Below are 13,339 nucleotides of genomic sequence, written 5' to 3'. Positions count from 1 at the left end.
CATCTGATGGCAGAGCTGGAACTTCGGTGCAAACATTCGTGTGATGGCTCTGCCGATGTGCAGGACCCTCCGTCACCATGCGGAGACATGCACTGTCCCGTGTGCCTACAGGCAGCCACCTTCCCGGTGGAGACCAACTGCGGACACCTCTTCTGTGGTGAGGAACCTTCTATACCATTTACAGCATTTTTTTTAATTATAGACATTTACAGCATTTTATCAGACGCCCTTATCCAGAGCGACTTACAATCAGTAGTTACAGGGACAGTCTCCCTGGAGCAACTTAGGGTTAAGTGTCTTGCTCAGGGACACAATGGTAGCAAGTGGGATTCGAACCCGGGTCTTCTGGTTCATAGGTGAGTGTGTTACCCACTAGGCTACTACCACCCTCTACCATATACCATATACCATATACCATATACCAATTCCAGTTCTAATGGGAACGTGATGCAGGTGGACAGTTGCCATGGTTACACAGAACGAGAGCGAGAAGAGCAAGCCGCATCACAGTGACGATGGCAACGAGTCACATGAGCCACCCCTGTCTGCGGGGTTTAATGTTTAACTGTTGGTAACCATGCTTGCGTCTGACTGTCATCATGTAGATTTTAGGCTGGCAACCTTTAAGGACTGGAAATCTTAGCAAAGTTTGTGTGTGGGTGTGTGTGTGTGTGTGACAAATAAAATAAAAAAAAATTAACTGAATTTACACGTTCTGGTTTTATTCCCTCTGTATGTATGTTTGTGTGTGTGTGTATTATGTAGTGTAATAACACCCTGGTGGTCCTGCATGAATTTTAGGGGTCAAAGTAGGTGCATTATCACTGGAATGCAGGTAAAGTCCCACCGCTGACCTCTCCTCCCATTACTCCCCCCCGGCAGCTCCTTGCCTGATATCCTACTGGAAGGTCAACATCTGGTTAGATGCCATCAGCTGTCCCCTGTGCAGGCAGAAGGTAGCACCTGACTTCCAGTCCAGGAGCGTACAGGACCGGCACTCATCTCATCGCACTGGTTCTCTCTCTCTCCCGGTTCCAGGTTCGTGTCCTATGTCACCTCTTCTCTGAGAGCAGGTCGGACACTGCGCAGAGACAGGTGTTGGGGGACATCAAGGACTACAACAAACGGTACTCTGGGGCACCACGGCAGGTAAAACAGTTGCATTACATGAATTATTATTATTATATTATTCATATTTATATGGTTCTTTGCCAGATGTGAGCTTGATATCACTCCTGGCAGGGCTACGTTGCTTGTGAAACTATATTATTATGGCTGATCAAGATGATAAAAGCTAATGGGCCTCAAGGACGTGTCACACTCGATCACGTGCACAGACACTTCAACACAGACAGGGAGGGAATGTGACCTTTATTCTGGTAACTTCTCAGGTCACAGATTACCTGTACGACGCGCCTCTGTTCCTGCACATTCTCCTGCGGGGTCTGGGCAACATGGGCGGCCTGGTGTGGCTCTTCCTCCTCCGCGTGGCGGTCTGCAGCTTCGGCGCCGCTGCGTCCCTCGCCTCCCCACTGGAAGACGTCCCGGGATCGTTCTGGGGGGCGCTGGGGCTCCTGGACGACCTGGTTGTGGTGGTTCTGCTTCTGATCTGCATGATTAACATCAACCAGCAGATGGCGCCAGACAGAGGTGTCAGAGGTCACACGGTGACACACGGCCTACTGACCAGTGGACACTGATCCTGCATGTGGAGGGTCTCGGCTGAGAGGGGCGTGGTTAGGTGACAAACACAGAACGCACATTTGAAGTGCTTACATGAAGCTGGGCGGGGTCTGACACTGCAGAAGAGAAACGTACGATGGTGAAGGTGCTGGTCAGACCAAGCTGCCGCAGTGGCTTATGGGATTTCCATTATCAGATTTCTTGATTATTGCTAATATCTAGAGCTACCCATCAATACATATGTACATTCTTCAGATATATACAAACAGCAACATTTTTTTTACAGTTTACAGTAGTTTACAGAAAACTGACTTTTCACTTTGCTTCTTCCTAGAATTTAGTCAAATTTTTCAGTTTTTAAATTGAGCTTGAAGCCTGGTCTCCCACAAGGATAACAGACTTTATGATGGTTGTTTTATATCTGGGAGAAAATTCATTTGAAATTTTATGGGAAAACTGTTTAATTTGGAAAAATACATAATTATCTGAATTTGTAAAACCAGCTCATCTAAAGGCTCAAGGAGCCCAACTTCTGTATAAAATGTGTAATGATTGTAAAGTGTGAAATTTAGTTTTGTATCAGCCTCATGTTTGCATTATACAGCGCATATTCATTGCAGATAACCTATAAATCAATATGCCCGATCATCAGGGCAGTTTACATTCAATAAGGTAATATGGAAATAAGCTACATATTATATATGTATTGTAACTATAGTAAATTATGTATTTATTGAGCTGCAGTCACATGCTGTTTGTCATTTTTTTGTAACTCCCACACTTGAATACAAAACACGGATGAATGGCTTTTCCATTTCAATTTCAGATTTTATTCAAAACACAACTTTGTGATTGGTCCAGTTTAGTGCAATTATTAGCAGATTTGATTTAACAGTGACGTCACCTTGAAACATTTTCAGGGATGAAGATGTACATGCAGCTCAGCCAGCACTCTGGCACCACGCCGCGGCGTTTTTAAACATGCTGAGCCAGGGGGACGCGTCCACGGACGCGCGCAGCTCACCGGGCACCCAGGCCCACTGCCAGCCCACGACGGCGCGCTCCGGGTGGGGCATCATCGCCAGGTGGCGGCCGTCTGCAGAGCACAGCCCCGCTATGCCCTGCGGGGAACCGTTGGGGTTTAGTGGGTACTCCTCCGTCGGGCTGCCCGCCTCGTCGACGTAACGAAGCGGGGCGAGCGAGGCGTGGCTTATTCTCTTCTGCGCCTCAGGCGAGCGGAACTGCATCAGACCTGAGGGAACAAGAAGAAGGAACCGAGTTGAAGTGCATCTGAATTTCACAGCCGCTCGGGTTGTAGGGGCCACTCACCCTCTCCGTGGGCGACCCACACGCCCAGCGCTGACCCCTCCATGCCCCTCAGCATGATGGCCGGGGACGACAGGACTCCCACGCTGACGAATCGAGACTCAAAGCGCCCAGACTTGTTATGGGTCAGGGTCACTTCAGGGCCTTCGTGTGTAAAAACAAGAACTTTTAGAAGTGGGAAGGTGACAAACCTGCATCACCAGGAGGGATGATTTACCTCCATCTGCTGCTGCGGCCACCCAGCCCAAAAGGGCCATGAGCTGACAGCCATTACAGACCCCCAAACTCAGGGTGTCCTCGCGCCTCCGGAAACGCTCAAACTCCTCCCGCGCTTTCGGGTTAAAGGTCACAGTGGCTGCCCAGCCTGACAGGGGAAGGTGAGAGTGGGGTCAGCTGTCTGCGGGGTCACATTTCCAGACGCGCCTGGCGAGGGACCGGCACGTTTTACCTCTGGCGGAACCCAACACGTCCGCGTAGCTGAAGCCCCCCACAAACACCACAGCTTTAAAAGGGTCAAGGGTCGTGGAGCCCGAGCACAGATCTTGCATGGTAACATCCCACACCTAAAGACAGAGGTCAAAAGTCAGTCTGAAAGAAAGCCTAAACTGATTTAAGGAGTCTTGCGAAAGCTGGTCCCGCCAGGATTATACCAAGTCACCACCAACTCAACAGTGGCGTACGCCAGCACAACACGCATTGATGCGTGTTTTTGAAACGTTGTTGTGAAATTTTTGGATGCATCAATCTCCTTGGTTCTGTTTTTTTTAATATCACAGAAAAAAATATTTACTTGAAGAGAAATTTCATTTTCTTTCCTTAATACAACTTCCAATTCCCACCAGCCTCTGGGTACACTTATCTAAAAACAAACTAAATATATAAAAATATATATTACAAATAAATTAAAAAAACGTCCAGGCTCACTGATGCTAACTAAATGCCCTACATTGCGAAATATATACAAAAAATACCTGGTAGATGCTGGAAGTCAATCATATTGAATATAATAAATCATCCCTGCATGTTCATCTAATGTACCTCAAATCCAGCCATGAAGAGAGACGCCGACATCTCCCGGTCGCCGTTGCTCCCCTCCTCGCGGACCACGGCAACTCGGGGCTTCGCCAGACCTGACGCACAGGTCACATATCACAAAAAAAGACAAAGACTGTTCATGTCCTGTTATCCCGCCCCGGAAAAGGGTCCCCAGTCTGGACTGAGCACAAAAACAGTTTAATAATCTCACCGGGGTCTTTGATGAGAGGTGTCACAGCTGGGTCAAAGGTCAGTTTGAAATATGGCTGTGTGCGGTAAGATAGTCCCTCCTCTTCCTGTTGGACACAGAGTGGATTGGCCTGCAGACGTTCCAGCTGAAAACTGGTGCTTTCCCACAATGCCCTGAGGCTGGGCAGGGGCTCGTCCAACACTTCCTGTCCACACACGCTCACTCTGACCTGTGAGGGAGAGAGAGAACTCTTCAGACCCTCCAGGTCCTGCAGTTGGACTGATGACCTCTGGTAAGGTGACATCTCACCTTGGATTTGGGCCCAAAGCCGCAGGTTGTGCCGATTCTGTGACACAGCAGGCCGGCATCTGCATATCTCTGGCAGACCTGGTCAGAATTGGACTCTGCGACCTCCAGAACCAAACCCAACTCCTCAGAGAACAGAACGTCCAGCACTGAGAGAAACGCGCACGGTCAACCACGTTTTTATACGCATCCGGAAAATGCGGTCAATTTAATTACGGACACACCGCCAGCGCAGCGAAGCGTCAAATCCACGTCGAAGCCCCGGTTTCCAGCGAAGGCCATTTCAAGCAAGCAGGAAACGAGACCTCCATCGCTGACATCATGTCCTGCGCTGAGCACTCGATCTGGAAAACCAACACGATAAGGTCACGTCCCAACCTGCAGCACGCACGCACACACACACACACACACACACACACACACACACACACCTTTTATGAGAGACTGTGTGGTGTTGAAACAGGCGGAGAGCTTGTCGGGGTCATCGAGGTCAGGGCTGCAGTCCCCCAGCTGGGCGTAACACTGGGCCAGAGCTGAACCGCCGAGTCGGTGCCGACCCGCGCTGACTGGAACGTACAGCAGGACGCCTGGCGGGACAGGAGAGAGATCAACGTTTCTGCCTCCACCGTGTCTGGCCACACGCTGCTTATCGGTCATAAAAACTCACCTTTGCCCTCAGGATCCTGGAGGTCAGGGGTCACAGTAGCAGTGATGTCAGGACATACAGCGTACGCAGAGATGACCAGGGAACCTGAACACAAAATATAATTTATAATATTAACGAGCTAAACGGCAGAGCCTAGAAGCCACCAAACTAAAACCGACCAATCAGAGAAGAGAAGCAGATACCTGGGGCTTTTACAGTTTCCCCGCCCACTCGAGCAGCCATGCTCAGCGAATCCTTGCCCCCATCCACAGCGACGCCCAGTCGACCCATGACCTCACACATGGCCTGGCACGCATCCCACAGGTTGGCACCTTCCCCGGGCAACTTCGCCGCCCACATCCAGTTCCCACTGCACTTCACGTCCTGGCCGCGTCACAACGGGTTTAACGAGTGAACTCTTTCCACAGGCCTCCTTCACAACCTCGACTTTACCTTCAGCGCTGTGACCTGGGCAAAGACCAGGTTGGTCAGAGCTTCGCCCACAGCCATCCGCGCCCCGGCCGCCGGGGACACCAGGCCTTTGATTGGCTGCTCCCCGATCGCCGTGGCGGCACCCCGCAGGCCGAAGGGGGACAGCGCGATGACAGCCACGTCAGCCAGCGGCGTGTGCAGCGGTCCCACACACTGCTGCTGGGCCACCAGTCCTGTGACAGAGCGGTCCACCTGCAGGAGAACATGAAGGAGTCATATCCAGAAGGACATGAAGCCACCGCTGAACCACCGTACGACATACGAACCTTGTTGGTGAGGAAGCGCTTGCTGGCCACCGACGGCAGCTTTAAAACCCGCTCCAGCGCCGCGAGCACCGACAGGCCGGGAGGGAGGGACAGCGGCCGGAGGGACGGGGCCACTCGCTCCAAAACGAACTCCTGTAGGTCAGAGGGGATTTTACGGTCCGACTCGCTTGATCTGAAATTCGTCCCAATCCGGGCGAGGCTCCGCCCACCTTCTGAGGCATCTTGCCCAGCACCCAGTCCAGCTCCAGATCCACGGGGCAACGTCCCGTATCTGCCGCCTCGCCGCCGCTGTGCAGGTCATTCACCAGGACGATCTGAGGACATTTCAGAGCCGCAGTTACACAAACAAAAGTTTTTTCCTCTACACACACACACACACACACACACACACACCTTGCCATCACCAGTGATTCTCCCCACGAAGTCGACAGGACACTTCTCGCGCCGGCACACTCGTTCTACAAAGTCCCGGTCCGCAGGCCGCAGCAGGAGGGCGTTGCTTTCCTGATACTCCGCCCCCCACAGCTCCAAAACACTGAGGGTGGGGTCGCCTCTCTAAGAGAGAGCGAAAGGGAGATCGGGTCATTCCTAACGCGGCCAGAGACACAACGGCACGCCAAGTCACACGCCGCGCCGCCTGTAAATCGCGCCCTTCGCCGTACGTAGACAGCGACCGAAAGAACTTTCCGTGCGTGCGTGGGAGGGGCGGAGTTTAACACCTTAAACCTGCTGGCGTAGATGACGGCCCCCGCCGGCTCACACAGCTCTTTCAGCACATTCCCTGGCGGGGGAACAATAAGCACACGCACAGGGGCGTTAATAGGACGGATAAAAGGTCGGGGGGGTCCGGTCGGGCGGCTGCTGCTGCTGCTGTACCGTTGCCCCCGGCACCCTGGTCGTGGATGCTGCAGATGGGGTTTCCGTCGCGCCGCTCCAGGCAAGCTCTCAGCGCCCGGTTCATCTTCTGCTCCATCTCAGCGTCGCCCCGCTGCACCGCGCCCAGGTCCCGCTCGCTGGAGTTGTCACCCTGGACCTGTAGTAAGAGACGTCCTCACAGTGACACACCCCACGAACCAGGAGGAGGCGGAGGCGGCGGCGGCGGCAGCGTACCTGGACGGAGGAGGCAGCCCCTCCTCCAACCCCGATCCGGTACACCGGGCCCCCAATCTTCACCACTTCCATCCCTGGGAAGAGAAGGAAGAGCCGCTGTCAAATGCCGACCGATGGGGGTCTACCGAAAAACGCTGCAATAACCGCCACCGTCTCACCCGGCTCCGCCTCCTCTTTCTTCACATGCGTGTCCTCAATGGAGCCCAGCCCACCGCTGAACATGATTGGTTTAATCCACTCCCGCCTTTCCCCACTGGGCAATCGCATTCCAAAGGAGCGGGAAAATCCTGCCAACCAGAAGGGCTCATTTTATTAGACATTCATTTGAGGTATAATTATAGGGGAAAGTGGAGTGATTGTCATTGTGAAGCACTACAGCGCAGCAAACGGTGACACGGTGAAATGTGTCCTCTGTATTTAACCATCACCCTTGGTGACAGTGGGCACCGTGACAGGCGTGCAGGGAGCAGTGTGTGGGGGACTGTGTTTGATCAGAGGGACCTCAGTGGCGGTTCGAATCCCAGCAACCCTTGCTTCTGTACCCGATAGGCCACAACTTTAATGGAACTTATAGGTTAAGGGGGCAGCGGTGGCCTAGCGGGTAATCGAATCCTGACCCACCGAGGTGCCACTGAAGTCCCCTTTAACAAAGTACCGTCCCCACACCCTGCTCCCCAGGCACCCACTGCAAATCGTTCGATTTCTATAGAATATCGAGTTTACAAACTAAGAGCCCTGATAAGGCTCAGACTTGTCAGTGAAGAGCATGCTCGGAGATTGTTAGGTGCTAGACGAAGAAAAATTATAATGTATTTATACATTTTTGTATTGTTTGTGCAATGTGTGGACTGTGTGCTGTGTGGACCCCCTGATGGGAGGAGCTGAAGGAGGAAGATGAGGATCTTTATATGCGACATCGTACCCGCCAGGACCGGCTCCCCAAATTTATTGCCGTAGTCCGATGCGCCGTCGCTGGCCTGGATAGCAACCTGCAGGGGCGTGGCGAAGCTGGACGGGTACGTCGCCGCCGACTCCTCCCAGGGGAGAGGGAAACCTGCGTGTGGAGAAACGGCAGCAGCGCTTTTAACCCAGAGCAGCCGCGGGTCGGTACAAGCCCCCATGATCCTCTAGTTACCTGGTATGTGCAGGTTTCCAAAGCAGTACCCGGCAGTGCCGGCGATCAGATGGCCTCCCCGCCCCGCGCTCTGCACATCTCGGATCCGCCCGCCAGTGCCCGTGGTGGCACCGCTGAAGGGTGCCACGCCTGTGGAGAGGTTCAAACCCGAGTTGGGAACGGCAAGGCCGCGGCTTGTCTCCAGGACGGCGACCCACCTGTGGGGAAGTTGTGCGTCTCGGCGGTGAAGATTACGTGGCGGGTGGAGCGCCGGCTCTCGTAGGGACTGGCCTGCGAGGGGTCGCCGGGGTACAGACACTCGACCTCCGTCCCCGTGATGCCGCTGCACGCAGACAGCGTGTTACCATGGAAACATGTTTTTTTATAAACATACGGAGCACGAGGAGCCAGAGGTCCACCTGCTGTTGTCACAGAACTTGATGACGTTGTTCTGGTTGCTGTGGTGCTGGGTCCCCATAATCAGGCTGAACAGGGTCTCCTTCTGCTCGAGGCCTTCGACGATCATACGGCCGCGGAAGAACCAGTGACGGCTGTGCTCACTGCGTTCGGGAATAAACTTTAAAATCCATTCAAATGTAGGAAACTTTAAAGGAGGAAATGTTCCTGTTCTGACCAAATGAAATAAAATACCTGTTGGACTGTGCCAGGTCGAAGCACTCGACGCTGGTGGGGTTCCTCTTCACCCTCTTAAACAGGCTGGTGTAGTAGTCAAGATCCCAGGCGTCAAACGCAAGACCTGCAGACACACAAACGTAATTGAAGTCGCTGCGAAACCAGACAGGACGGCAGCCTGCACGATTTCTCCCAGCACGGAGCGCAGGAACGATCGCACGACCTCGTTTTAATCAGCGTAGTGGGCAACGCGGTGACCTATGAACCAGAAGACCCGGGTTCAAACCCCACTTACTGCCATCGTGTCCCTGACACTAAACCCTGAGTGTCCCCAGTCGCTCTGGATAAAGGCGCCTGGTAAACGCTGTAAATGTAATGAAAATTTAGGAAATAAATCAGTGGTGCTGAGTGGTGTGTGTATGTGGGGCAGTGGTGGCCTAGCGGTTAAGGAAGCGGCCCCGTAATCAGGAGGTTGCCGGTTCGAATCCCGACCCGCCAAGGTGCCGCTGAGGTGCCACTGAGCAAAGCGCCGTCCCCACACACTGCTCCCCGGGCGCCTGTCATGGCCGCCCACTGCTCACTCAGGGTGATGGGTTAAATGCAGAGGACAAATTTCACTGTGTGCACCGTGTGCTGTGTTGCTGTGTATCACATGTGACAATCACTTTCACTGTGTGTGTGTGCGAGTGCGTGCATGTGCGTGAGTGTGCGCGCATGTGTGAGTGCGTGCGAGTGCGTGCGCGTGTGTGTGTGTGCATGTGCGTGCGCGTGTGAGTGCGTGCGTGTGTGTGAGTGCGTGTGCGTGCGAGAGTGTGAGTGCGCGTATGTGTGTGTGTGTGTGTATGTGTGTGTGCATGTGCGTGCGCGTGTGAGTGCGTGCGTGTGTGTGAGTGCGTGTGCGTGCGAGAGTGTGAGTGCGCGTGTGTGTGTGTATGTGTGTGTGTGAGTGTGCGCGCATGTGTGAGTGCGCGTGTGAGTGCGTGCGCGTGTGTGTGTGCATGTGCATGTGCGTGCGCGTGTGAGTGCGTGCGTGTGTGTGAGTGCGTGTGCGTGCGAGAGTGTGAGTGCGCGTATGTGTGTGTGTGTGTGTGTGTGTATGTGTGTGTGCATGTGCGTGCGCGTGTGAGTGCGTGCGTGTGAGTGCGTGTGCGTGCAAGAGTGTGTGTGTGTGTATGTGTGTGTGTGAGTGTGCGCGCATGTGTGAGTGCGTGCGCGTGTGAGTGCGCGTATGTGTGTGTGCATGTGCGTGCGCGTGTGAGTGCGTGCGTGTGTGTGAGTGCGTGTGCGTGCGAGAGTGTGAGTGCGCGTATGTGTGTGTGTGTGTGTATGTGTGTGTGCATGTGCGTGCGCGTGTGAGTGCGTGCGTGTGTGTGAGTGCGTGTGCGTGCGAGAGTGTGAGTGCGCGTGTGTGTGTGTATGTGTGTGTGTGAGTGTGCGCGCATGTGTGAGTGCGCGTGTGAGTGCGTGCGCGTGTGTGTGTGCATGTGCATGTGCGTGCGCGTGTGAGTGCGTGCGTGTGTGTGAGTGCGTGTGCGTGCGAGAGTGTGAGTGCGCGTATGTGTGTGTGTGTGTGTGTGTGTATGTGTGTGTGCATGTGCGTGCGCGTGTGAGTGCGTGCGTGTGAGTGCGTGTGCGTGCAAGAGTGTGTGTGTGTGTATGTGTGTGTGTGAGTGTGCGCGCATGTGTGAGTGCGTGCGCGTGTGAGTGCGCGTATGTGTGTGTGTGCGTGCGTGTACCCAGATCATCATTGGCCTGTTCCAACGCAGCACGGCCTTTTCCCAGGATGTCCACTTCAAACACGTCCTGCGGCTGAGTCTGGACCGCGAACGACGTGATTGGCTGCGCGTAGATGCACTCCGTCATGCTGTCATACAAACTCCCGACCAGGTCCTCCACTTGGGACCGGGTTCTGTCTTCTCCGTCCCCGGGCTACGGGGGGAGAGTGGGGAACATGAACCGTTATTTCCACTCCACCTCCTCTGGGATAAAAATGTTCTGGAACCTGCAGGAACCTTGACGAGGAGCCGGCGAGACAGTTCCACCCGAGACACCCGGCTCAGGCCGGCACTCTGACAGATGGACACCGCATTGGTGGACCAGGCAGTGGAGAAGTTCAGCCTGTGGTGGAGTGAGAAGAGACGGAAACTCATCTTCCTCCTTGTTTTGATCAGACGGGAGGTTTTTTTTTTTTACGTTACCTGGGTCCGATCTCCACCAGCCGCTCTCCGTCTCCGGCCTGAAGAGTGGGTTCCTCGGTCAGACCCGCAGAGTGGGGCGGGCAGAGCAGCCACTGGAGAACCTTCTTCTGCTCTCCACTCAGAGGCCCGGGACCTGAGACGGACGAGATGTCGTCACCGCAGCAGACGCCGGCGGGCCGCGTCGTCCTCCGCAACTCACCACCGAGCTCCACGTTGTAACACAGCTCTGCGTCGATGGAGACCCCGGGACACAGCAGCGCCGCCCTCTGCAGGCTCCGCCCCGGCCCCGCCTCTCTTCTGTAGAACCGCTGTACAGGCATGACGACCCTGGACAGCGACACAGGCAGACAGATGGAGAGAATCCTGAAACCAAAACTACCAAGAACCGCGCCCTGGATTCACCGCTGCGGGCCTGTCAACGTCCAACAAGAAGTCGCTCTGGTCAAGAAAAAAAAACTATAAACCCAAATCAAAAAGACCCGGACTGAGGAGCTGTTTCCATCCTCAGAGCATAAGGACGCAGAACAGGGACGCACCACCACACCTCCCACCTCAAGCCTAGCGGTTAAGGAAGCGGCCCCGTAATCAGAAGGTTGCCGGTTTGAATCCCGATCCGTCATGGTGCCACTGAGCAAAGCACCGTCCCCACACACTGCTCCCCGGGCGCCTGTCATGGCTGCCCACTGCTCACTCAGGGTGATGGGTTAAATGCAGAGGACAAATTTCACTGTGTGCACCGTGTGCTGTGCATTACACGTAACAATCACTACACTTTGTAAAAACCCCGACCATCAGAATGTCCACTGGTGTCTCCTGCTATCTGTTACGCCGGTCAATCCACGCACAACGCACTTTAGCAGAATACATAACCACAACCCACGATGTCTGTGTCTCTTGTTCTCATTGAACATAAATATCTTGTTTGCGTTATATATATTTTTTTTACTAGCCTTACACTTTTATTTTATTCGGTTCCTTTTTTATTTAATTACATAACTTTTACATAACTAATCACAACAGGGTGGTTCAGGATGCATTTCGTTGCGGTTGTACTACGATAAGTATGGATGTGACAAATAAAAATCTAGTCTTTAATTCAATCAACCCTGACCACGTGACCTCATCAGAAATCAATATCCAGGGAGCAGGGGGGTCAGGAAAAGAACAAACGTGATGAGAGGAGATGAAAACCCAAATCGCCTTAAAAAATATATATTAATAAACGTGACCCCGACTGGGACGGAACTGATATTGATAACTGATCGGAATATCGTGTCTGCTGCTGATGATAATTATTCACCATCCGCACCTCACGCGCACAGCACATGATCCGCAGCACTTCATTAAGTCTCCATCTATGGCGGTAGTAGCCTAGTGGGTAACACCAGAAGACCCAGGTTAAAAACGCCACTTACTACCATCGTGTCCCTGAACAAGACACTTAACCCTGAGTGTCTCCAGGGGGGGACTGTCCCGGTCACTACTGACTGTAAGTCGCTCTGGATAAGAGCATCTGATAAATGCTGTAAATGTAAGTCGGTGCTACAAGCACGCCATCGGCGTGTTGAACTTCTAACGACCAGTAACGCGGAGCACAGGAGCGTCCTGAAGAACCCTTACTCGGATCTCCTGCTCCCGTCTTACGCGTCTTGCCTCCTGGACCTCACGGACCTCCCGGACTCAGACGGTGGAACTCCGCTGCGGATACGGTTGACCCACGTGTGCCGCGCAAACACATGCGCCGTGTGCGCATGCCCGAACGGGGGCGTGACGTCACCAGCACTCGTCGCCACACCCCCCTCCGTTTTACTAGAATTGTACAGTACGTAACTACGGCAGCCTTCAATAGTCTTGTGTTGCGCGTGTGCTGTAAATGTTGTAGATGAACAATAAGGGTTTTGAGCCAGGAAAGGTTTAAGTAGGGCTTTATTGTCGGCCCAGACATAAATAAACACACATGTGGTTGAAGTTTTACAACGCTAGACATGACATGACGTGCAGGTCAGCCAGACACACTCATATGTTATTGGTATTATGTCTAAATAAACCTTTTCCCCGCAGTGAAGAAGCATTTATAAGAACTGTCCAGAAGAGTGTCTGTGAATAAAAAATGTGGATCATAATCCTTGTTTGGGCTGCCTCTCCACGGTGTACTGTAACTCCCTTCTAGCTGGTCTACCACTATGTACCATCCGACCTCTACAACTCATACAAAATGCAGCAGCACGACTGATCTTCAACCTTCCCAAGTTCTCCCACACCGTCCCACTGCTACGTTCCCTCCACTGGCTCCCAGTAGCTGCACGCATCAGATTCAAAATACTGATGCTGGCCTACAAA

The 13,339-nt window shown here is 53.3% G+C and overlaps 2 protein-coding genes across 2 annotated transcripts; one reads left to right on the top strand and one right to left on the bottom strand.

Moving 5' to 3' along the window:
- The first annotated feature begins 2 nt into the window (after positions 1-2).
- Positions 3-2,203, top strand: LOC114769521 (E3 ubiquitin-protein ligase RNF170). Its single transcript, XM_028962609.1, has 4 exons — positions 3-157; positions 883-956; positions 1,039-1,149; positions 1,392-2,203. The coding sequence occupies exons 1-4, from the start codon at positions 7-9 to the stop codon at positions 1,698-1,700; spliced, it is 645 nt and encodes a 214-aa protein (XP_028818442.1). The 5' UTR covers positions 3-6; the 3' UTR covers positions 1,701-2,203.
- A 340-nt stretch (positions 2,204-2,543) lies between these two features.
- On the bottom strand, positions 2,544-12,740 carry pfas (phosphoribosylformylglycinamidine synthase). The gene is made up of 28 exons (XM_028962025.1): positions 12,620-12,740; positions 11,000-11,326; positions 10,814-10,919; positions 10,538-10,730; positions 8,820-8,925; positions 8,588-8,728; positions 8,387-8,511; positions 8,190-8,318; positions 7,977-8,108; positions 7,213-7,341; positions 7,055-7,128; positions 6,821-6,977; positions 6,664-6,725; positions 6,338-6,499; positions 6,154-6,258; positions 5,945-6,076; positions 5,640-5,870; positions 5,390-5,570; positions 5,208-5,291; positions 4,972-5,127; positions 4,765-4,884; positions 4,544-4,689; positions 4,256-4,463; positions 4,048-4,139; positions 3,458-3,572; positions 3,227-3,373; positions 3,013-3,153; positions 2,544-2,935 (listed from the first exon to the last, which is right to left on the bottom strand). The coding sequence occupies exons 2-28, from the start codon at positions 11,317-11,319 to the stop codon at positions 2,625-2,627; spliced, it is 4,005 nt and encodes a 1,334-aa protein (XP_028817858.1). The 5' UTR covers positions 11,320-11,326; positions 12,620-12,740; the 3' UTR covers positions 2,544-2,624.
- Positions 12,741-13,339: the final 599 nt, after the last annotated feature.

The sequence above is a fragment of the Denticeps clupeoides genome, chromosome 19 (genome assembly GCF_900700375.1).
Source record: "Denticeps clupeoides chromosome 19, fDenClu1.1, whole genome shotgun sequence".
NCBI classification, from domain to species: Eukaryota; Metazoa; Chordata; class Actinopteri; order Clupeiformes; family Denticipitidae; genus Denticeps; species Denticeps clupeoides.
This window is presented reverse-complemented; position numbering and strand designations above follow the sequence as displayed.